Consider the following 25998-nt stretch of genomic DNA (forward strand, 5'->3'; position numbering starts at 1 on the left):
TAAATAAATAAAATAAAAGCTGTTTAACTAAGAGTGTGTCCACCGACACCGGGTTAGGTTATAGCTTCGTCGAGGCATGGAGTTTCTGGAGGAGCTTCGACAGATTGGAGTTGCTGCTATCGCAGTAGATACAAGCTTCGAACAAGAAAGACACAGCTTACATTTGACTAAAAGGTTTTTGTCTTTATGCTCAACTAAAGTGAAATAAGGATCATATTTTCACTTTGAGAAACTCGCTTGCAAATACTGCCGCACATACTTGAAAAAATTGAGACACGCCCACAGTGCGTCTTCTTCGTGTTTACAGTGGTTTTCATCCACCAATCCTACAATGCGTCGCTGCTGTAAACAGGTTAGACTGTAGTCTACACTTCAGCCAAAATTAATTCATTTAAAAAAGTAACAGGTAACGCACCATATGGTAACGGTAACGGAGTTACTTTATTTAAAAAGTAATGCGTTACAGTATTAGTTACTGTCAAAATTAACTGCGTTACTAGTAACGGGTTATTGCCCAACACTGCAGTTATTAGCCTATTTCATTCACTGCATTAGCCTTTACTATCCTCATAACGAGATCTGTATACACACCTTTATCTTTTGCACGTTTCCCCCCTATTTCTTTAGTCTTTTTTCTAGATTGGGCTGCTGAGGGTTTAGAAATTTTTCTGTCATCCATAAATTACCAGTGTGACGTCACTCCAGGTCTTGTCTGTTCTCTCTTTTGAAACCCTGAAGGCCGAGGTGATATCACCCAACCCCCGCCTTGCCTTTCTGAGTGTATGAGTGAGAGAACTTCTCCGGGTATCCTGACCAGGTTTATTGATCGTGACATGATATAATAATTGATGCGGCGGTGCAAATGAGTGGCAGACACCTAGTGATACCCCCCAATACAGTTGCAAATGGAATTTGCTTTTCATTTGAAATGTGGCAGTCACTGTGCGTTCGCACAGTCAACAAAGGCATGGACAAATATTGATTATTATTAGTGAAACAATACTCAACACAGAGCATGAAGACAAAATATTCTTGTTAATGTTTTTAAAGTTTTAATTGTGGGTTTTTTGTTTTGAATTAAGCAAAACATCAGGGCACCAAATTGAACTTTTGTTATGTTTTCACACTCACGCTTTTAATTACCGGATGTGTGCATCATGACGGATTTTGGTGCTTGAATTGAGACTTGGAGCATCAATGAAACAAATGTTTAGTGATTCAAAAGAAAATTCGCTTTTATATTTATTGATTTATATTTGAAATAAAAATAGTCAAACAGAAATGTGTGCTGCATTTATTGCGCGTTAATAAAATTAGTGCTGTTAAAACTAATTCGCGTCAATTAACACGTTATTACTTTTACAGGCCGAGTATATAAACTAGTAACTAGTAACTAGTAACTAGTGCAGGACACTGTCGATTACCAAGTTTTTGTTTCATGTTCATGTTTTGTGCTTTTTTTTTCTTAATTCTGTTTTAAGTTTCTCATTTGTTGTTCTTGTTTTGCCTGAATATTATTGTTTGGCAATCGCCTGACCTTTGCCTGTTTGACATATACATGTTTGCATAACGATTTGGATTAGCTGCCACACTTGCATCTACTTCTGCTATTGTGCATTTAGTACAGATTTCGCCTACATCATCGATGCAGCATGTGAGCACAGAGTAATCTTTATGCCCGCTGTGCCATTTTCTTCCGAGAGTCTGCTGGAGCCCAAGCCTGAAGTGATTCAAAGGCCCACAGCTCCTGATCACCCAAGGCAAATGGGGGATTGGTCCAATTGCTGGGTTTCTCAGTCAGCTTATTAACTTATTTTTGGGTGTGGTTTTGACCATAATGTGTTGAAGACGTTCAGTCTGACTGATGTGTTTGCAAGGCTGTTTCCGCTGTTTTACAAGGAAAGGAGAGCCAAGGCCCACACCACACTCCAGCCCGAGTTTGACAAGGGCTAAAGCTGACAAGACGAGATCCTAATACACATTCCAGCCCGAAGCCGACTGCATACTGCTTACACCAGCGAGTGACGTCAATACCTTCCCTCTAAGCTCTCCCCACTCAAGGGGGCGACGCTAAGGACCCCTAAGATCTGCACCAGCCAGGGGGTGACATCTACCTCAATCCATGATTAATTACGCCAGAGAACAGCGGCACGGCCTCCCTTACACAACCTGCTCATCTCAGGGCCAGCGGCGCAGCATCCTTCACAAGCTGCTCATGCCTAAGGATGACAGCACAACCGCCGTCCATGACCTGCTCATGACAGGGGGTGACAACGTGGCCTCCAACAACATCCTGCTCATGCCCGGGTTCCAGCAATCTGTCCCCCAGACAGCTTGTCCAAGTTCCCCAGCAAATTATATACTCAATCGATTTCTTCGAACCCTTCAGCAATAATGTGGCAAAAGGGTTCAAACACTTAGTCCCAAACATGCTCTCAGCCACATTCTCTAGACCAGTGGCTCTCCAACTCGCACCCACTCACAGAGCAATACAGCATGAATGTGGCACATCTTGGCTGCCACAAGGGCTGCTTTCCAGAACCACAAATCAGTAACCAATCAGCCACTTGCTACTCTTCTGTGTCTAATGAAACGTGTTAAGGCAGTGAGTTGAAATCTTTCTTACACCCTCTGTCTGACTCACACATTCGCTCTTCCTCCTCTATCGTTTGCTCCGATAGAAGGATGATTGAAGTAGACGTTGAAGGTAATTGTCATTTTGGGAGCAGTGATTATCATTTCTGCGACGTCGGCTCAGCGCGGCGACTCCATTCCTTTCTGATTTGTTTGGACAGCATGTAATTTCATCCATGTCTCTCATTCTTTCTCTTTATTCTTTACTTTAAAATAGAAAAGGCTTCAGATGAAAAAAAACATCTGCCATCAAATGAAACCTCTTGTATAATAATGCTGTCGATGCATTATATGAAAATAGCCAACCTCAGTTTACAAAGCACTGTGTATGCTTGCCTTTTTAAATCTTCTCAAGCGATTTTGATCAATGCGTTTTGTGTATCAGGCTGACTATTAATTGTCAGCACAAAGCTTTTCTCTTAATTAATTATTGGGTAGCTAATTAATCAAAGTACTGAATGCAGGCACTGATGTATAAACTCACTGAGATGCTCTGGAGTGGTGAATCAGCTTGTCTCACAATGCAAAATATATTTATGCAAATCATTCACTTATAGTGGCTAATCAAATCTAAACCAGAAAGAACATGAAACTCAAAACCCATTATGGTTTCAGCTTCTCGTAGTATATTACAGCTAAATTCAGCTTTTTTTTTTTACAAACTGCGGTGAGAAAGTAAACTGTACAAGCAAAGTTATTAAAAGGCATTATCAACGAAAACTATTTATTTTTTATATAAAACCTTTATTTTTTTTAAAAAGGATAAAGCCAGACCTACCATTTTTGTCTGCACGCCGGAAAATCTGTAGGAAGAGAAAAAAATTAAGGTATTCAGTGTTAGGTATATCTGATGTGAACACAATTTATAGCAAGATTAGCAAGAAAAAAAGAAAAAATATGCTAGCTAATACTGGCATGTCGACTTTTTGTTTCACATTAATGCTTTCCTGCTATTATTGTAATGGGTAATAAATGACCTTGGCTGACTGTAATGATGTAAAAAAAAAAAAAAAAGAAGAAGTGTAACATTCAGAATAGTCCAATGTAGAAAAAAACTTTTATGCCCTTTTGTTCCAGAAATGTATGTTTCATTAGCACCTCCTCCCGAGACTCCATCTTAACAAGTCTACAAGATTAATACAGCATTTTGGTGTTTTAGCGCAAATTCTGTTCTGTTCAAGTCAACAGGGCAACTCATAAAAACCCACAAAGTAAGAAATTTGCAATGAATCATATTTCGGAAACAACAGCTTATATAGTGTTTTAATTGTTGATCTGTGCTACACAATGTGCTCCGTGCACATGACTGTGTTGTCACTGGTGACGCTCTGTGTCGTTCTATCTATAGTCGTCAGTTACCACTTTTTTCCATCTGTGAATTTCGGCATCATGTAACCACCTGCACCAAACAACATGACAATACCATGAAATCATGAAAATGAAAGCTATTATATTTTCTCCCTAATCAAATGTGCCCATCATTTGGGATTTTTAGGCAAGCACATAATCGCACATTTTGTTGCTCCCTACACAAAAGGAAACTGATAGTCATGTTCTCTAAGACAGATGGACCATGTAGCCAGGCTACAGCTGCTGAGTAAATATCTTGTGTGTGTGTCCTGCTCACGCAGCACTGTGTGTGAACATGCACAGGCCTACTGCGGAGGCATGGCGCACAGCCTTGTAAAAACACCTACAAAATTACAGACTCGGAGCAATCCGGTAAGAAAAAAAGCGCTATAGTGGAATCTGGATTAGCCTGGGTTTAACAAATGCAAGCAAACAACAAAGGTCAGGCTGCTGATACTGAAATGATAGCAATGACTCAGGATTATCATTTAAATAAACCTGGATTCAAATAGACTCTGGAATAAGTAAAACTGAGTCATCGCCGTTGGGGCAGCGCAACTCCAACAACAAGTCATCAGTCCTACTCACACAAACTTTATTCTCTGTACCTGCTAGTAACAGTCCGTAACAGACTGTTAGCAGCTAAGGGCAGGGTAATACATCATTAACTATTCACTTTAAAGGTCAATCCAAGCTTCCTAGAGAGAGATATACTGCATCTGGTAGCTCTTTGGCAGGTGTTGAGACCGTAGGGAAACTCGGTTCCTACTGTCTGCTTCCCTCTGAGACAAATAGAGGAAGATAGAGATAGAGAATGAAAAGAAAAACAACCTTGAAAAGAGCCTCGAACAAAGTGCATTTTATTCTACCCTTATGTGTTACCATTACACCAAATTACTGCTGATTTTCTCGATTCTCACTGGTTACAATTCTGACTGCTGAATGCTGAATTGTGTAAACCAGCAGGTCTGACATTAGTGTTGGACTGCAAGACAATCATTTCTATAGTAACAGCTCACTTAATCTAAGGCTACATTCATTCATATAGTTACGAAAACTGCATATTTTGTTTTACAAAAATGCTATCTGTCTTCAGCTCTTCCGCTATTCAAAAAAATGCTTATCATTCGCTTTTTTCTTTCCATCTTTTGGAATTTATGTGATTACAAGTGAACATTGCATCCCCTTTGTAAAAATGAGGCCTGAAAGTTGCACAAAGTGATATTAATCTTTAAAAATGCTATCAACTTGAACAGCAAGCACTATCTGCACTAACTGCAGTACAGCACCTTTCACCATCTTGTTTGTGTTGCGTCTGAAGGGTTTGGGTTGAGCTGAATGGGTCATGTGACTGCAGCACTGTTTTCTAAGTCCACAAATGTACTTTATAGGGCATCCTTAAAAGACCTCTGTTTTCACTGGACAAAAACTCAGTGTAGCTGTCAAGTAAGAATTTATCTGGATTGATGTGGATGTAGCCTAAGCCTAACAAATTGTTGTTTGACAAATTAGAACATAATTTTTTTATATTAGGTTTTCTGATAGTAGACTGTACTTTAATACACATGGAAAAGGTCTACAGTGTCAGCGCTTATCAAGCAAGGTTGAAGCTTTTCATTTAAGCTTTGTCAGTACATTCCTGACACGGGATTTTGTTATTTCTCTGTAACACAACACTGAAGTTCCGGAGTTGAAAAAAGCATTCGCCATCTCATCAATAGATACTGAGATTTAATTCTCACAATGCTACAACCACGGATAGCTAGAAGTCCACGGGAGCTAAACTGACAGTTCTCTCTAAATAGGAGGGAGCCATTAATCTCCCTCCTGTCAATCAGAGCGACCGATAGTGGGTGTCTGTCAGCTCATGTCTGTCCACCAAAAAGCATGTAGAAAAAAAACGAGATGTAGTAGATGGCTTCATGTGTCTCAGAGGCAGAAGCTGCTAACTTTCACCTTCCCTGATTTGCATCTGTCATGTGATGGGAAGAGCTGCTAATGGGTGGGGATGCACAAAATAGTCATATTGGGAGAAAATTGCATGATAACTGTCAGAACAAAAGTGCTGCCTGGAACCAATGTGTTGTTCAGGCATTAAATAACATTACCTGTAACTATTCATCATTAGTTATTTTCCTATAAGAACACACCCAGTAGACCAATTCTCTTTTGAAAGACATTGGATTGGGCATTGTCTAATTATTAAATATATACAGTAGTAAACATTTCAACAAAAAAAAATGAACAATGCAGTGCTCAGCGCATGACCATAGCATGTTACCGACGTATTTAAATATATTGCAAAGCAGCATACGGGAATATTATGGCAGTATTGTGCAGCCGTACTAAAAATAGCTGAAAGACCTAAAGCAGTTCCTGAGTTCTCTTTTTCACCATGAGCTACTGTCAGAGATATGAAATTGTGGACTTAGATAGAGCCAGACCGTTATTAGCCTGGAGGAGTGAAAGTGGGCTCAGAGTAATATCAGTTTGTGAAGACCTCTATCAAGCAATTGCTCTTGCCACTTACAGACAGCAACAAGCTCTTTCTGCATTTGTGAGCTCTTTGTCTAATTGAATTATATCATTTATTACCAGGTCATGTTCTTTATTTCCCATTAAATGTTGTTTCTGTCTGTCTGCCTGCCTGTCTGTTTGTCTGCCTGTCCTGTCTGTCTGTATGTCTGTCATAAGGAAGAACACATGAAATCAATTTTTCATTTATGCTGTAATTTTATTGTCCACGCCTTAACTTAATTTGCCCATGTTTTCCTGAGGGAGCATGGCATTAATCAGTGGTCCATAAAAATAATGAACAGGGAGGATGGGAATTGCCTGTCTGGGTTGGTAAATAGCATGCATATCCCCATCTATTCATGATAGTGGTGTAAATTAAGGAATTAATTGATTTGACCTGCAGTCGTTCTCATATGCGGGCCCACCATGACAACCAGGCAATTTAGAATTGTTTCATGCTTTCTTTCAATCAAACCTGTGGTGGAATCCACAGCCCAGTACATACTCCAGTAGATACTCCTATATACTTGAGTACATAACCCCTGAAGAACTAAAGCCTTAAATGTTAACAGGCTTGATTTTTTCAAAGACAAATATACAATGGGGTTTAGAAGTGTTAAACCACAATATATAATCAGGTTTAAGAATTTACAAATGTTTAAAACTAAGTAAGTAAATGTTTAGTATCTTAAGTATAGAGTTTTAGGATTATGCAGTATTTCTAGTCCCTATTTATGCAACTAGAACAACTGTAAGCAAATGTGTGATATTGACCTTGGTAACAGCTTTATATAAAAGGTCATATTTTCCTCATGCCCAATCTCTTCTGTTGAAGAATGTGTTTGACGACACACCAGTGGATTTCATATACGATGGATCATTAGGTTTTGCACAAACTTATAGAGGTATTGCCAGCTCGAGTGCACACTATCATTAGCGCAAAAAATGGGGCATACCAAATACTAAGAAACTCTTTTATTCCTGTGAATATTTCTAGGAACAATTCTAGTTTTCTCTTCTGCTTTCATCCATAATATAAACTGTAATGAAAATTGTGGTATTGAGTTAGAATAAGGTGCAAAATACAACTCGTTTTTTAACTAGCGGCTTCACATTTTTGGAGCCAATATTAAAAAAAAGCTTTTTTCAAGCTTAAGTTTTAGACTCATGTTTGAATAGTAATATCATTCACTCTCGTGCATGAATATATATTACGTTGGGCTAAAAGGGGTGTATTACTCAATTTGTATTACTCAAGTCACGACATGCAAATTAGAACCACCCTGACTCATCAAACATTTCCTTATGTTCACATCAAACAAATTCAACTGTCTGTATAAGCGTGGGTCTGAAATGCGAACCACAAAAGCGAGAAAAACGAAGAGTTGCAACTGCTGAGGAGAAGCTGGATTTTGTGCCTTGTGGGTCTGTTTGCAATCTCATCCCCCAGATCTTCTCTTGTCAAATCTTTCAGTGTGACACACACAGACAGAAACACACACACACATAGGCGTGCAGCTTTCAGACCCCTCTACAGGAGCTTACTTAACCATGCAGAGAGAACATCTGCACCTTTTTTTCTGCATGAAGCTTTAACACCTTCATCACTGTGCATCATTGTGCCTATTGCAAGAGAGATTATGTGAAAGTGGTAATAAATATATTATTTCAAATTCGCTCGAAAAAGAAGTCCATACAAACTGAATTTTGCTTCCCTGCATTGGCAACCTTCAACTTAGCTCTTTGATTTTTCCAATGAAAGCAGCAGAAACATCTCACAGATGGCTTGCTGACTTCAAATTCAAGACATCCTTGCCAATCATGATATTGTGTACAGAGTTTTTTGGTGAATTATGTGGCTGGATGTGTTCAGTGTTCCACAAATGTGATGCATGTAATGTCTAAGATCTAAAATGTGTGATTTTTTTTTTTTTTCTGGCGCATGGATATCACTGTAGTTTTGGAAATCACCTTTCAGGTGACTGATTCCCCACTGGTCATTACAGGAGGATTGGGAATAATCAACATTCATATCATTTGCATGTTTATGTTCACATCTATGCAGCAAATGCAGAAGTCCTCAGCGTGTAGGTCAAGAGACTCAAAGGAGAGAGAGAGACTTAGAGACTCGGGCTTTCAGAGAACCAGAGACGTGAGTCTGTCCTAATATTTAACACGCTCTTATTCTAATCTCCACTCAATATGATTTCATGACAGTCATAAGAACACGACTGGTGTAAAATTCAAGGCTGTACTTACGTCGTGAAAAATGGAAAGTCCGTGGTTGTGCTGCAGCTGCTGCTCATGCTCGGAGCGCAGAAAATCTCGTTTCGCAGACTGAAGGCACATCGTGATCATCTCCGTGCATGCCAGCATCTTTGTCCTGTGCTATTAAAACCACTAACAAGAAGAAGACAGTTAGAGTGAGTCGCTTTGGTTGCGGTATCTGAAACAAGATACGGGGTGTTCTGTTCAGAGAGCGATGCTGTGGTACTGTAACCTGCTCCAGCTAGCGGTCCTCCTCAACCAATGATGCTGAAGAACTTACGCTGGCTGAAAGCTCCGCCCACCTGCACGCTGATTGGCCGCATCTTTATTTCTATGTCTTCCGGGAAGACATTGATGTGCATCGATTAAACTACTAGAATAGCACGATATTTAAATAAATTGAGAGGCCAAGAGAAAAAACGGAACCCAAAAAAAGGAACCGATTCCGAATATTAATTGCATACATCAATGTTTTGGTGTACTGTTCAGTGATAGGTCCATGATTGCAGATCTGTTCATGCAAATTGCATTCCTGAGCCATTGTAGCAGACTTGAAGTTAATTACAGTCCATATCCATTCTCATAGTTTCCTGAGATGCTCAGTAACTTTACGGATCTTTAGGTTGTGGGACCTTTATGTCGAACCAGGAACTGAGCTGCACAGATCAGAACGGAACAAAGAAGAAGGAATCAGTGGTCACTGGTACCTCAGGAGCATGATAAATAGATAGACAAACAACACACTAATTAGTACTATTAATGCTTTCTTTGTACATTGTAAAACTGTTTAGGGGTTTTTCAAATGTATGAACAATACCCCTGGATGTATATATATTTATATATATATATATATATATATATATATATATATATATATATATATATATATATATATATATATATATATATATAAATAAAAAATAAAAAGCTTGTTTTTGTTAAGAGTTTCAGTCCTTTAAATATACCTGAAGTCAACACTGCTATCTGGTGGCGTTTACATTTATTTATGGTGTCTGGCATATTTTTTGTAAATAATCTGCCATGTATCTGCCATGTTATTATTATTATTATTATTATTAGTAGTAGTAGTAGTAGTAGTAGTAGTAGTATTTTACATCGTTGCTGTGGTTATTCAATGCAAATAAGTTTTATTTATATATTGCTTCTAACAATGGACATTGTCCTAAAGCAGCTTTACAGAAATAAATAGGTTATACAATTTGAATTTATATATTAGTGCCTATAAGTATATCACTATTGAGTAGGCCGGTGGTTAGAGCATGTAAAATGAAATTTTTACATTAATATTATAATTCTGTTTAAGTATATGTATTTTGTTATAATCAGTGTATGTATGAAGTTCTTTCAAAGCTGAACTGCAATAATCCATAAAGCTTGCAATGTAGAGCGTGATCAAGGCAGCATGTCTGAACACAATGCTCTTGACTGGGCACTGTGCTCTCAGCTAAGCAAAACAGAGAAAGATAAAAGATTATCTTTGTACCGAATGGGAAAACATCTGTGTGCAAAGTGCGTCACTAGGGCGAAGTGAACTAAAACAGCACGAGAAAACAATTGAATATAAGTATGCAATGTCGTAATAAGAGAATTATTAATATTGTCTTGAAGGTCGAGGGAAAGTTTAAAAGCATGGTGAGAAACGTTTTTTTGGAGCGCTTCTCGGTGCAGCATTGTCTGACTGATGAACGCCTATTTGCTTCTGCAGAAGGCAAAAAAAATTGTCTATTTTTATTCTCATGTCGACTCTCTGTCTCTTTTCTGAATAGATAGGACTAGAAAGCAAATTTTAAACTACAAGCAGCAAAGAGAAACTCCCTGAGATTGTATAAGGAAGAAACCTTGAGAGGACCCAGACTCAGGAGGGAACCCATCTCATTATAGTTTTATCATTTTTGAGCTGTGCTTTTGAAAGCTGTTATGGCAGTATGGTACTTTTTACAGTTTGCACTGGCTGACCTTTGCTTTTTGTTACTTTAACTTTGTAACTTTTTTGTAATTAGTATATATAAAGCAAGTGATTAATGTGTGAAAGTGTGTAAAAGTATCAGTATAATTAAAAAGTGCAGTGACTTCATGTTAGGAGGTCATTGCCAGGCCAAGGCCTAGACCATGACTGGGTCACACGTTACTTTTGTTACTTAAAAAAAAAAATAGAAATGGATGTGAGTCGCCACAATTATGTACCTGAATTATGGAAATGAAATGAAATCAACAATGTTATCTGGTGGTCTTCCAATATAAAGTAACCAGTTTATGTTTCTAGGAAAATCATGTATTATGGGTGTACGTGCAGTATTGTATTGTCTTAATTATTATTATTATTATTATTATTATTATTATTATTATTATTATTATTATTATTATTACTACAGTTGTGGTGGTGCTGCTGCTGCTTCCATGTGGAGCGTTTCACCAGACGTCACGGTTTATTGAGTCACGTGACCGGTATAGGAGGCCGTGTTGAGGACCTTTGGTCAATGGAATAACACGGCGAGATGTTTGAGCCGAACCCAAGCGTGGAAGTCTCCTTTCTCTTCGGCTGCTGAACTCCAGGTACCGCGTATTTTCATTAGAACCCGGTAATGTCTCTTTGTGTACAAAAACATACGCTCTAGGGAGGGGAAAAAGCATTGTTTCTGTATTAGCGTTGGCTAGTTAACTAGCAGTTTCCACCTGACAGTATCGCTAGCAGTGCTAGCAGGCTCCGTGAGCTAGCGCGTGAGAGTCCGGGAACTTCCTCCACGACTCTCCAATTATCTGTCTCAGTCTGTGTAGAGAAATAACCACCAATTTAACTTTAAGGACAAAGTTATTACAATTCAATAATATATTTGAAGCTCGGTATTTAAATGAATGTCAGCTGGTTATAGCGGTGCTGGTGAACTTGTTGGCTAACTGAGGTAAAACTGTGAGCCGACGATAACTGAGATTTAATGTATATCCAGTTTAATACAGTGTGATTATAATACACCATTATATTATATTATATTATATAAACACCAGACTGGAAACCCAAAGGCGTGTTTGGTGTACATTAGAGCCAGCATTACTACAGAACTCATAACTGTTCAGATCCTGTCAGGGAGTTCCTGTGATACAAACACACAGCAGCTTCTGGGTTTTAATACAGCTCTGGTTTTCCACTTTATCCTTTTTTTTTATTTCGAAAATAAAAAGTGACAAGAAACCTAATCTCTCTCGTGTGTTATGTAACTCTTGGCTTTACAGTGGACTTTTGATATTGAGTTCTAGAAATAGTAACGCAGACGTCACGCCGCGTTGCATGTCGGTGCAACTACTCGTGTTGGACTCTGGGGGTGTGTGTGTGTGTGTGTGTGTGTGTGTGTGTGTGTGTGTGTGGGTGGTGATCCATGTCACCTGTTATTGTGACAGTGTTTAGTAATGCAACCTTCCAACAGCACGAATCTTCCTGGAAGAAAGCTAGATTCAACCAAGGGAATCTCTTTTTTCACTTTGCTTTCTTGAAAAAGACAAGAAGGTGATTAAGAAAAAGGCGACCCCGTGACAGGGTGAAGGAAAACCATCACATTCAAACACGGCCCTGCAGCAACGATAGTGTGTTGTCTGCATTTTTATTCCAGTCATTCCTACTAACTGATGAATATTTCCAAATTTAATGGTTAATACCAACGTATTGCTCATCTACCAAACACGTTATTAGACCCACCCATTCTTGCAATTATCTAACCAGCCAATCACGTAGCAGCATTGCGTTGCACGAAATCACGCAGCATCGATGATCATAGTGGGGAGAGATGTGATCTCAATGATTCAAGGCTCTGGCATGGAGAAGCTGATGCTGGTTCTGTGATGGTCACAAATGCTGAGCTTATATAACTAGGAGCTACTAACCATATAGACTGTATAAGACTGCAGAAAGAACATCACTTATAATCTTATACTCCAGTACTCATGTTAGTTCTCACTCTTCAGTGTTCTGTATTGTTGAAAGATTTATGATTAAACTCTTGATGTCACCCAAATGATGATGGGTTTCCCTTTTGAGTCTGGTTCCTCTCAAGGTTTCTTCCTCATAACATCTAAGGGAGTTTTTCCTTGCCACAGTCCCCAAGGGCTCCAGGGCTTGCTCACCAGGGATAAATTCACACCATTCACCTTAACTGTTGATTTGTGTAAAGCTGCTTTGAGACAATGTCTGTTGTGAAAAGCGCTATACAAATAAACTTGACTTGACTTGACTTGATTTTTACTGTGGCATAATTTGCTAGTAAAGGCTGGTTTGAGTTTTTGTCTGACTGCTGATGTCCTCGGATTTTCACACTCAACCTCTAGAATGGTGTGATTAAAGAATTAGAGACCCCCTTACAGTAAAGAAAAATGTTCCAAGGCCCCTGTTATGATTATGACAGTGATTAAGCAGTGAATATTCTTACTACTTAACTTTATTTATTTATTGATGTGATCAGATACCTAGCATGTGATCAGATACCTAGCACAAATTGTACAATGTCTCTATCTTTATTTATTGCTTTACATTTTTATTTGACTAATTTAAATAAAATTTAATAGCACCAGCACACCATGAAAAATTCCTTGTACATGCAACTCATGATAATTGGCAATCTGATTCTGATGAGATTTGTCTGTTTTTTGAACATCCTATTCAACTTCATTCGCTGTTATAATAACCTCCACTAGTCAGGGAAGATGTTCTATTAGATTTCGGAGTGTAGTTATGAAGAGTTATTCTCATTCAGGTTCTGTTGTAGAGTTGGTCTGGGGTGCAGTTAGCATTCCATATCATCCCAAAGCTGTTCAATAAGTTTGTGGTCAGAGCGCTATAGCAGCCCACTTAAGATCTTTCACTCCATCCCATTTAAACCATATCTTTATGGAGCTCACTTTGTGAACAGGGGCATTGTCATGCTGAAACAGGTTTGAGTCTCCTAGATCAAGTAAAGGGGACATTGTATTCTACCGCGCCCAAAAACCTCCTATACAATTCTGTGTCTCCAATTTTGTGCTAACAGCATGGGGAAGAACCACGTATGGGTGAAAAAATAAGGTGTCTCAATACTTTTGTCCATATAGTATATGAGAATGAGTGGACAAATTCACAAATTCATCAATGGCCAGGACGAGGCAGTTAATAAGATAAAAAAAAAAAAAAAGAATAATATACATTTTATGTAAGGTAGCGCTCTAATGTTGAGAGAGAAAACATTCGGGTGCGCATATGAGAGGACTCCTGTTTGTATTGCTTCTGGGTCACATTCAAGAATAAAGTTTCTAAAACACTTTAATGACTTGCTTTATTTCTGTGAGAAGAAAATGCACTTTATAATGACATTAAAGTTCTAGTTGCATTATATCCATAATCTCTCTTCTCAGCCTTTAAGATACAGAAGATACGCTAAACTATAAGTTATCTTTACAATTGTGGCCCAATGAAGAAAAGTAACTTGCTCAGCAGGCAAACAGAGACCAGCAACCTAAACAGAAGGAAGTGAGAAGACATAAAGATAGTAAAGAAAAGGTGCCATGAGAAACAGAAGCAATAGCAGTGATAGAAGTGCAGCAGAGCAGAGGCCAGAGAGGCCTGGTGACATGTGGAGCAGATGGCAGTAGTGTCACATGTTTTGGTCATTCAAATAATAAAAAAAAAACCTTTTAATGCCCCCAAACGTTTGCCACACAGTACATATTAATGATATTCTACAGTGAACACCTTAAAACTGTTTATGCACTTAAGCACACTGTGTGCTTTTGTAAAAACTCTGTGGGTGAACTTGAAGCCATGCCAGTTTGCAAAGGCTTTTGGAAGCTGTGCCACAGTCATTGGACCACGCAATCGGAATTCACTGGAAGGATAATTTTCCAACAACAAACAGTCACACTGATACTTAGCTTCTTAGCATTACACTAAATAGAGCTTTTAGGATTATTCCTAAAGGGTCAGAGCAGGTCACAGGAAGTCATGGTCCTTTCCTTACAGTACTGTGTCCAGGTGAAATGGTTTTGGCAGCTTGTTCGCATTGTTGGACTGCAGTGGAGATTTTATCCATAGATTTTTATGGCCCCTGCCAGACAAGTGCTTTTGACCAGATTCCAAATGATCAGACAATAGTTAATGCAGTAGGAGCAAAATTGTTTTGTGTAGTTTTATGTCCGAATGTTTGTTTTTGGGGTTTTTTAAGTGCATAAAAAAATAAACAGGATTGTAAATGTTTTTTTATTGCAAATACAAAAACACATGAAATAAAGTTAGGTGAAGTTAAGCCCCCACCACCCCACCCCACCCCGAGTGCTGTGCTCCTTATTCAAAACCAACAAACAGCCTTTTTTTAATCCTTTAGTTTTAGCCTTCATACAAACTCTATTAATTGTGAGATAAAACTCAAATTTGTAATAATTTGTACATATTTAGTCATAGTTCATCATTTACTGCAGAATTCTTATTAACACATCAGTTTGATTAACTTTTCCTCACCCATTCCAGTAAGTACTGCTGATCCTTATGACCTTTATCTAAACGTGAGGAAAGGAGAACCCTGGAATGAACTTCCTTAAACTTGTTAGCGCTTAGAACATTTAGTTCTGCTTTAGGTACGATCATAACCTGACCTGTTAGGATTTTCATCAGAGTTTGCACTAAAGAGTGTTTCCGTGAAGACTGTTTATACTCCTATAAGATGTGTAAATCTAATGAGCAAATCATGTGACTTCTATTACAGCTGTGTCTGCATTTTGCTTTGTGGTAAAATAAATAAATAAATAAAGTCAATCTAGAATTGATTCATGTTGTAATTTTAGACTTTAGATTATTTTTTCATGTGAGAACCATTTTCATATTGTTCTTGTTCATTAGAGATCTAAAGGGTTATGTGCATGTAAAATTATTTTATTGTATCAAATAGTGGAAAAAAAGTGACACTGTTTACACAATGTTGTCTAATTCAATGTTTTTCCCCAGTGACACTGTAACAAAGGGCAGTTTACGAACATCAGTTAAAATAACCGTTGCATAAGGGTTAATTCTAGACTCTTCTGTCACAGTCCTGTTGAGCATACACAGTGACTGCTTTCTGCACCATTGTTGTGGCTTTAAATAAATCATTACTTGTGAAAGCAAGCTTATTGAGAGGCCAAGGGGCACTTAAAAGGCAACAGGAAAAGGACGAAAGATAAACAGTTAGAGTTGCCTGCAATAAATTTATTATAATTATTATTATTATTATTATTTTTAATAATTACGTTACAGACGCATTTCTGCCTGAAATCTGATTAGGGATTGCAGCTGTCCTTTTAATTATTCTTCACAGTACCTTCTCTCCTGTCTTCAGTCCTTTTTTTTAAAAAATTATTATTTTTTATTAATGTCCATTTTAACTGTGATTATTTTTCCCCCAAACTACAGATGCAACTGAACCACAACCAGAAGCTACTGTTAATGGCTACACAATGAAAGCCCAATTACAGATAACAGGTGAGTATTTCTAGAAACACGGATGTGCCTGGTTTAACCAATTTGTTACGGCGATTTAATAATGTCATGTTCATGATCTACATCTTTTAGTTATTTGTCTACTAAATATTAGTTCAAGGTCATTATCTCTGTTTGTGTTTATACTATGGTTTGATCTCTTGGTCTTTAGTTTTGTCGGCTAAGCTGAAAGAGAACAAGAAGAACTGGTTCAGGCCTAGTCCGTATGTGGAAGTAGCTGTAGATGGTCAGTCAAAGAAAACCGAGAAGTGCACCAACACACACAGCCCCAAATGGAAGCAATCACTCACAGTGTAAGTTTGATAGGACGATATTTCTCATTGCACTTAGCGTTTCTCCCAATTATTCTTTCTTCCTTTGCTTATCTTTTGCCCTTTTTTTTTTTTATCTTCTATAGAATTGTTACCCCGTTCAGCAAGTTAATTTTCCGCGTCTGGAGTCATCAAACTCTCAAAGCAGATATATTGTTGGGAATGGCAACTTTAGAAGTCAGTGAGACCCTCAAATCCAATGACATGAAGAGTAAGTCCTGTGAAAACTGCCTCTGTGTATGTGGCTTTCTCCCTGCTTTGCTGTTGAGGAACTGGATTAGTGCATGATTCACAAAGGCCTTTATAGCAACTTTAGACATGTGAACATGAGACATAAGCTTGAAATATTGTTTCAATTTGCAAAGGCAGTACCTTCTGCTGGTTGTGAGGGTGAATTAATTATTTATACTAAGCATCCTTTTCGGATATCAAGCTTTTCGATACTATGGGGTGTCTGGAAAAAAAAATAGCCCTTAATATGTGACTGTGGTGGTTGCTATATAATGTGACATAAGACAAGCTTTAAAAAAAAAAAAAATAAATATATCTAAATATAGATTAAACCAATAGCATCTCAATTTGTCATATGTTTGTGTAAAAATTTTTTGTTTTTTAGTGTTTTTATTTGTGCTTATTATTTCTCACATAAGTGTCCAAATCTTAGAATTTTCTATTAGGCTCATAATGGGTAAAGTAAATGCCATTTCAAGTATTGATTTGAATTTCTGGTATCTGCCCTATTTCAAATTATAGATGTTTGTGCCATTGTCACCTCTGGCGTTCTCGGTGGACATTTAAATCGACAGGCAGATTTCTGTAAAGCTGTTTTATGCTAATGTCTATTGTTTAAAAGCAGATTTCTCAAATGATGCTCAATTATCTCTCATAGTCCACGAGGTGATACGGACTCTCCCTCTGAGTGCAGACACGGACAGCAGTGACTTGGTGGGAGATCTGTCTGTGTGTCTGGATGGAATGCAGGTGGATCCTGAAACATTTGCTTCAGAGGAACAGAAGCTCAGTAAGACAAATGTTTCCTAATAAAACATCAGCCATGCTTAGATTTGCCTTTTACTCTGATCTGTGCAGAAGATTCAGTGATTAAGCAAAATGCAATTATACTTATTCAAAAAAGAAAAACAATAACAAGTGTTTAATTACATCATTTAAGCCTTAAAGCAAACCCTTCAGTGTACTTTGTTGTCGTTTTTTCTTAGATGATCTAGCAAATAGGGACTCTAAACAAGATGCTGGAGGAAGGTAAAACATATACATTTCTGTAACCAGCATTAAAGTTTTAACTCAATGTTTTGTCCATCCTGTATAAAACAGCATTTTTCAGTATGTTTGTTTGTGTCTCAGATCGAGTCGAGATTCCTCACCCTCCAGTGATATTGCCGATGATACTTCTCTGCCCAATGGTCATGCTGTGGGAAGTACAGGGTCTCCCTCAACTTCCACAGGAGCTCTGCGACCTCCAAGGCCCCCCAGACCCCAGAGACCACCTCCTTCCTCCCAACAAAGACCAAACTCCTCCACAGGTATCTCTTACAATGCTGTAATAAGTAAAATGAAATTCATTGCTCCAACCTGGGGATACACTGCAGGATTCACTGCAACTCATTTGTAGTAGCATCTTTGTTTCCTCAGTATATGCAATGTATATACAATTCTTTATTTATATGGAATATATAGTAAATAAATATTTTTAATAAGACTGTTGTAGAAGTTTCTGAGCTTATTATTCATTAACTGTTAATCTCTTCAGCTTCCTCTACTGGCTCTACTCCAACTCATAACAGTCGTGGTACAAGTCCAGACTCATCCCCGCGCCCATGTGTGAATGGAGAGGCGGCAAACCAGGGATCAAACTCGGGTTCAGGGTCGGCTCTGACAGTAAGCCCCACTCCCCGCCAAGTGTCCCCCATCAACAACGGCCCTCTTCCTCCTGGGTGCATTTCTTTTTTAATCTCTTTCTTAATGGAAATAAAACAAAGCTCACTCTGAGCTCAAAGAAAATAGAACTCTAGCATTATAATTCAGCAGTTATTTTGCTACAATTGGTAGAATTTATGGGCATTATCTGAATTTCTCTTGTGTGTTTTGCATGTTGTAGCTGGGAACAGAGAGTGGATCAGAATGGTCGTATCTACTATGTGGACCACATTGAGAAAAAGACCACCTGGGAGAGGCCTGATCCTTTGCCCCCGGGGTACTGAAGTGTAATAAATTTATATGCGTGTTATATTTTAACATAGCAGCAAACTAATTAAATAAGAAAAATAAACAAGTACTTGGCATATCTGATCAGTGCACTGATTGAATAGTTATTAGAATGTTTTTGTCTCTGTTAGCTGGGAGCGTCGTGTGGACACGATGGGCAGAGTGTATTATGTGGATCACATTAGCCGGAGCACGACATGGCAGCGGCCCACTGCAGAGTCCGTGAGGAATTATGAGGAGTGGCAGAGCCAGCAGAACCAGTTACAGGGAGCCATGCAACAGTTCAACCAGAGATTTATTTTCGGGGTTAGACCACACACATTTCACTATTGTTTGAGCTGTTTTATTTATTTATTTATTTTTTTAATTGAAAATTAATTACCTGCCATAACAGTCCCTTTTTTTTCCTTTCTGCATTTTGATCTTTCTGTCTCTGTCTCTCTCTCTATCCCCCTCTCCGCCTCTAGCTACAGGATCAGCTAGGGCCAACTCCTAATAAAGAGTTCGATCCACTGGGTCCTTTACCACAGGGCTGGGGTGAGACAGTCACTCACACATTTCCAACTCCTAGTTTACACTTTTTATCAGTTTCCATCGCAGATCTGTTTGTGTTTTTCAGTAAATCCTAAATTTCACCCAGTCTTTTAGCTTAAGCATCTACCCATCTTGCTTACAGAAAAACGAACTGATGCAAACGGAAGAATGTATTTTGTTCATCATCCTACACGGACAACACAGTGGGAGGATCCTCGTACTCAAGGGTAGGAAAGTATTTAACATTGAAGTGATACATTTATTTATATACTAGCTGTACTTGCGTCAGTTCAAAAATAAATGAAGAAAACAGAGTTAGAGTGTTAATAGTGATGGATTTGGAGGTATAATATTTGTGTGGTTTAGGTTGCTGAATGAAAAGCCCCTGCCAGAAGGTTGGGAGATGAGGTTCACTGTGGATGGGATTCCATATTTTGTTGACCACAACAGGAGAGCGACCACCTACATTGACCCCCGCACAGGCAAATCGTCTCTGTAAGCTCTTCAGCATTTTTTTTTTATATATTTTTTTGGATGTGTGTATTTTTAAAATCAAGAGCCGCAGATGTAATCCAATAAAGGGTCCTCAATGCTGTTAGTTTCAGTCATCTTTCCCTTTGATGAAAAAAAGAGAAATATTTGTCCGTGCATCTCGTGAGTTCTAACTTTGTGTTTATGCTACACAGTGAAAATGGACCTCAGATTACTTACGTGCGCGACTTTAAAGCCAAGGTGCACTATTTCCGCTTCTGGTGTCAGGTATGTTCAAAATCTGCAACAATGCAAGTGATTTCACTTTAAATAAGCAATTAGTACATTTAATTTATAAAATTATTTTTTTCCTTGTAATGTGATTTGTTTTTGTTTTGTAGCAACTAGCAATGCAGCAGCACATCAAAATTCACGTCAGTCGCAAGACACTATTTGAGGATTCGTTTCAGCAGGTCAGCACGGTCACCTTCATGCAGTTGACTCTGTTAATCACTTGCTGTACAGTTATTTATTCACAGTTGCTGATTTATCTCATTCATTGCATAGATCATGAGCTTCCACCCGCAAGATCTGAGGCGCAGATTATGGATCATCTTTCCAGGAGAGGAGGGATTGGACTATGGAGGAGTAGCTAGGTGTGTGTATTACTTGGCTACATAAGATTTTGAACCTCTGAGATGTTTGCCATAATTGAGTGTTCTCATTGTGCTTAATTTATCTCTGTGTTCATTGAGACATTTTACAAGTGCTAAATTGCCCTATTCTAGGAGCAGCTGTGTTCCCAACTACTGAAACAATAAATGTATCTATGTGTCCATTACAGGGAATGGTTTTTCCTGTTGTCTCATGAAGTTTTAAACCCCATGTACTGTCTTTTTGAATATGCGGGTAAAGACAACTACTGTCTGCAGATCAACCCTGCCTCATCCATCAACCCAGACCACCTCAAATATTTCAAGTTTATTGGAAGATTTATTGCCATGGTACACATACATTTTCTTTTGTAAATGATAAATGAATAATAAATAAGTGACCAAAGCTTTTTAGCATTGGGGATTTCAATTTTGTCTCAATTTATCCAAATGATGTAACTCATATATTTTTGTGTACTGTATAATGCAAATTAGAGTGGAAGTGCAAAGATTTTGAGAGAATGGCTAAGATTGTCAGACAGTGATCTAATTATTTGTAATATCTATGTTTAAAAGCCATTTGTTTATTTTTACTATTAAGCCTGTTTAAATAATACTTGTGTCTCACTGCATCTTAACTGTTTGTTTTCGCCCCAGGCTCTGTTTCATGGCAAATTCATAGACACCGGCTTCTCTCTGCCCTTTTATAAGCGGATCTTGAACAAGCCTCTGGCTCTGAAAGACCTGGAATCCATTGACCCTGAGTTCTACAACTCTCTAATCTGGATCAAGTCAGTGAAGCTATGCTGCTATCTATAATAATCATATAAATCATGACAGAGCAAAAAAAAAGAAATTGAAGGATTCATGATGTTCACGATAAGGTTATTTTCTTAAACATAAGAAGATATACAGTAAGGGTTTGAGAAAAGTGATCCTGATATTTTCTCAGAGAGATGTCCCTGATAATGGTATTTACTCATTTGATGTATGTGGGTCAAAGATGTCATTCCTACCATTTTTGTTATAAAGATACAATGGCATTATTTTATGACTAGAACAATCAATTATAGGCTGCTGAAGTATTTTTCCGAAGTTAATATTACTGAATGAAGTTTTTATTGGCATGGACACACAGGGAGAATAACCTGGAGGAGTGTGGGCTGGAGATGTATTTCTCAGTGGATAAGGAGATCTTGGGTGAGATCACTACTCATGAGCTGAAGCCAGACGGAGGAAACATTCTCGTAACAGAGGAAAATAAGGAAGAATATATCAGGTAGCAACACTCTTAATATCTATTGTACTATGCCTGAATAAACCTGCAAGCCAGACATTCAGCATCTTAATAAGACTGGTACATTTGATCAGTAAATATGGGCTGCCTTCTGTTACAGCAGGATGCGACCTGACAGCCTTTTTTCCTAAACATGCAAGAATAATTTGTCACCACAGAGTGCTTTATTCAGTGCTCATAAACTTGGTCCAGTATCTTGTGTCTTAATGCTCATTCTGTCTAAGTGTTTCAGTTTAATGCTATAAAAACAAAACAACATTAGGAGACACTGGTAAAAGTGTACAAAATATACGACATTCCGTATGTGAAAGACGGAGCCTATCTGAGAATAATTCGGGAGCAGTGTATAATTTTAGAGCCCTCTGCTGATCTCACAGACTCCATAGATTTCATACCCTTTGTGAGTTGGATTTTAAGTGGCAGAGTGCTGAGTGTTTCTGTACTAGTTTGAGGTAAGGCTTAGTAATGGCCCAGAAACCAAACCCTTGCATGACAATATTGCAGCCATGTTTTTTTTTTTTTTTTCTTCATCAATAAACCTGTTTAAATATCATAAATTGCACCTTCAGTTAAAAAAAAATATTTCAAATGGTTTTATTAGTAATAGCTTCTTAAATAACCAAGGTACTAAAATTCCTTATTTTATTAATTTATTCTTTCAGGATGGTGGCAGAGTGGAGATTATCCAGGGGGGTTGAGGAACAGACTCAAGCTTTCTTTGAAGGTTTTAATGAAGTCTTGCCTCAGCAGTACCTGCAGTACTTTGATGCCAAAGAGCTGGAGGTAGACAACATCAAAAGCTAAATTGTTATTTCTTTTCTAACTCCTCTAATTATTGGAAAGTGTTTATTACGAAACCGCATATCATATTACAATCCCATGTGTCCTCAGGTGATGCTGTGTGGAATGCAGGAGATCGATCTTTCAGACTGGCAGAAGAACACAATCTACAGACACTATGCTCGTAGCAGCAAGCAGATTGTCTGGTTCTGGCAGGTAAGTCAGGCTTCTTGTTTAAAGACACTCAAAAAGCACTATGAGAGCTGAGCTCAGTGCTTGATAAACGTACCTGCCATCTCGGTCTTTTACTCTCCATCTGTAGCTCATGAAAGAAATGGACAACGAGAAGAGGATGCGTTTGCTACAGTTTGTGACTGGTACTTGCAGGCTTCCTGTTGGGGGGTTTGCTGACCTCATGGGTACGTGTGTAAAAAGCTGCTCTTGAATGCTACTTCTAACATTAAGCTTCCCTTGGAAGCGAGTATAACTACTGTTCTAAACACTTGTTCAATAGGGAGCAATGGGCCGCAGAAGTTCTGCATTGAGAAAGTGGGAAAAGAAAACTGGCTTCCACGGAGCCACACATGGTGAGTTTGCTTAATTTCTCCTAATATTTATTGGCTCTAGAATTTACAGTGCAGTGATATATTCAGTTTTAAGTTTCTCAGTGATTAAGGCATTCGGTTACTTTACATCTTATTGGAGAGTCACGAGTTCAAAGCTTGGGTCCCACTGATGGGGCCCTTGAGCAAGTCCTTTCAAGTTGTTTTGGATAAAACTTTCAGTTTTTGCAGTAAATGTAAAACTGTGTACCATGTACTAAAAACATTTTAAAATAAAGATTATTTATTTATTTTTTACGCAAACAGTTTCAACCGTTTGGATCTGCCTCCCTATAAGAGCTACGAGCAGCTCAAAGAAAAGTTGATGTTTGCTATCGAGGAGACGGAAGGCTTTGGCCAAGAATGATGCATACATCCGCACCCCTGCATGTCCTTTTGCACGTCTCCTTAGCAGCAGTTGACCATTCAGACTCATCTAAGAGAATGCTGATGAACGAATGAAAGAGAGAGAGAGAGAAAGCGCGCAAGATGACGTAAGAGCATCATTCCTTCATCACATCAACCAGGCTCACATGTTCCCTCTGATTTAAGATGCGTTCGAAATTTCACTCTTTTGCGGTAATGCTGCCTTTTGTTTCATTCAAGTCATCTATGCACCAGAATGCCTGGGCTTAAATAAACATAAATAAACCCCACTTATGACACGCGCACGCACCCACAGTACAGGCTCTGCACCCTGGTTGACTGGATTCACAATTAGCAGTTTACTAGACTATTTTCCTATTTAGTTTTGAACCTTATACATGCCTTGTTAACAGTTGGGCACATTTTTCTGGCAGCACTTATAGCTCGACCGCATGCATGAATATTTTATTTCATTTTAGGTAACTGTCCAGATCTGCAGAGTTTTAGAATCTCAGAAAGTTTTCACACTGATAAAGCGCTTTGAGATATGAGAAATTTACCTGAGGGTATGAGAGTCAATAAGCATATAAAGCATCGGGTTATTAAATAAATCTCTGAGGAAAAACCTGAAGTGCATCATCATCTACTTTTCATCTCCAGCTCAGTGGAACCATTCCCATTTTAGAAATGGGTGCATGCTTTTGGTGTACGTTAAGCCATCTGATTCCTGAACCTTAATAACCCTAATGTGAAAGCAGTTTTTATTGGTCCAAGTTTGTTTTTCCCATCTTTTTAAATGATATACAAATCCCACATATTTTCTGAAAATCTTTTCAAAAATGAGCGAGGCAGAAGATGCATAATGCATATTTTAATACTAGCACAAACATCATCAGGGTAAACTGATTTCTAATTCTGGTTGATGTGATTATGCTTTGATCTGGGAAAGAAAAAAAAATATAACCAAAAATAACAAAAGGTTAAGGTGCGCCTTAAATGCATTTAATATCCATTTCAAAAATTCATTTCCCCCCCCTTTGTTGTCAAGGCCCTGAAATGTTCTGAATTGAGATGATTTTCATTAGATGCAAGTCTGACCATGCACTTGTCACTTTCTAGTTTTCTGAGCAGGTTTAGATCTCTCCAGAACTTCTCCAGAAAAGCTCTATCCCTTTAAAGACTCTGCCACGTTTTAATCTAGTAATCAAACATTGAATACGTTTACCAGTAGTGATATTGCTTGGGCATTTCAGGTCTCCAACTGCTAAAAGGTGCTTCATTTTCATTACTGTTGGTTTCTTTTTTTAGAAAATAATTGATGGGGTGTTTGCTTTAGCAAGTAGAATTATCGAAGCAATGTTGTGTATTTAATCCGCTATGTAAATATACAATTTGAAAAGAAAATTCTAGCATCCTAGTTTTGAAGAGAATAGCGAGGTATCTGCTGTTACCATAGAGTCTGATTACATCTTGTTGGGGAAAACAAACACATTTTTAGTAGTAAGATTAGCATAGCACTAGCTCAAAACCCAAATAGAGATAACAAGAAAGCTCTATTTCTGAACCTATACAACTCCACTCTCGAAACTGTGAGCCTTTGTCATTAATGTGGATGTGGTAGTAGTTTTTTTTTTTTTTATTATAATTCATAAAACTAACAGATATGCCTGAATTGGTCAGGCGTATTGATTTCATTTCCATGTATCAGCACAATAATAAAACAGATGAATGCACTGCAGTTTGAATTAGTTGTCTGGTTTTAAGAAAGAAAGAATTGAACAGATCTGCAATCTGTTTTGTTTTCTAATTACTGAATTATCTTTCCTGATATGGAATTGAGGCAAAATTTTAATACCATGTTGTGATGTGAAGTGAGATGGATTCCAATGCTGAACATTAAATGGATGGATTTATCTTTATTTCTGTGAAATCTATAATTTATTTTGTGAAACGTAGTGGTTCTCATTTTTCAAAGAGCTTCAATGTCAGGAAGTGTTTGTGCACCACTGTTTTGAGAGTATCGTTTCAACTTACAGACAATACAATGCACACCAGACATAACAGTGTACTCTGTACTTGATCTTGATTTCAAAACCATGTAGCCGAAATGAATCTACATATCAATACTGAGATAATCCACCGACTTGTTATATTGATTGCTAATGCAGCTCTAAGCGCTTCAACAGAAGATTTGTCAGCAAATCGCAGTCAATATTTTGTTTCCGATGCCCATCACCCTCCACCCCACCCCTGTAATGTGCTCATGACTTAACCATTTGTAGGTAAGCAGAAAGTTTCAGACTTTCATCTCTTTATTTTCTTATCTAACAAAGACATTGTAAATCTTGTAACATTTATCTTATCTTTTAATAAGTGGGGTTTAATGTTATTTTGAACGAATTTTATTTTTCTTATGTGGATGTGTACAGTTGGTTGATTCTTGTCGAAATATTCTGAACTGAAAAAATAAATATATAATGCATTA

General features: G+C 38.0%; 2 protein-coding genes across 3 annotated transcripts in view; one reads left to right on the forward strand and one right to left on the reverse strand.

The window, feature by feature from the left end:
- The window catches only part of necab3 (N-terminal EF-hand calcium binding protein 3), a 46933-nt gene extending 37863 nt beyond the window's left edge, over nt 1–9070 (reverse strand). For both annotated transcript variants that reach the window (XM_083530678.1, XM_083530677.1), the window contains exons 1-2: nt 8761–9070; nt 3413–3437 (exon numbers count right to left, since the gene is read on the reverse strand). In XM_083530678.1, the coding sequence (XP_083386804.1) occupies nt 3413–3437; nt 8761–8877 (142 nt within the window). In that variant the 5' untranslated portion in view covers nt 8878–9070. The remainder of the gene's footprint in view (nt 1–3412; nt 3438–8760) is intronic.
- A 2119-nt stretch (nt 9071–11189) lies between these two features.
- Nucleotides 11190–25998, forward strand: itcha (itchy E3 ubiquitin protein ligase a). Its single transcript, XM_083529586.1, has 24 exons — nt 11190–11343; nt 16190–16258; nt 16428–16569; nt 16674–16798; nt 17477–17608; nt 17805–17847; nt 17950–18128; nt 18356–18539; nt 18704–18799; nt 18942–19116; nt 19278–19347; nt 19487–19571; nt 19711–19839; nt 20031–20103; nt 20217–20288; nt 20383–20471; nt 20660–20819; nt 21126–21259; nt 21607–21747; nt 22428–22548; nt 22657–22761; nt 22868–22964; nt 23060–23132; nt 23415–25998. Exons 2-24 carry the CDS (start codon nt 16234–16236, stop codon nt 23512–23514), a joined length of 2550 nt encoding a protein of 849 aa, XP_083385712.1. The 5' UTR covers nt 11190–11343; nt 16190–16233; the 3' UTR covers nt 23515–25998.

This window comes from Silurus aristotelis, assembly GCF_946808225.1.
Source record: "Silurus aristotelis genome assembly, chromosome: 2".
Taxonomy (NCBI): Eukaryota; Metazoa; Chordata; class Actinopteri; order Siluriformes; family Siluridae; genus Silurus; species Silurus aristotelis.

Coding starts and splice junctions, on each gene's coding strand:
- itcha (XM_083529586.1), top strand. CDS start 16,234: ATGAAAGCCCAATTACAGATAACAG. Junction 17,609..17,804: donor TTCAGAGGAACAGAAGCTCA/GTAAGACAAATG, acceptor GTTTTTTCTTAG/ATGATCTAGCAAATAGGGAC. Junction 20,472..20,659: donor GACTATGGAGGAGTAGCTAG/GTGTGTGTATTA, acceptor TGTCCATTACAG/GGAATGGTTTTTCCTGTTGT.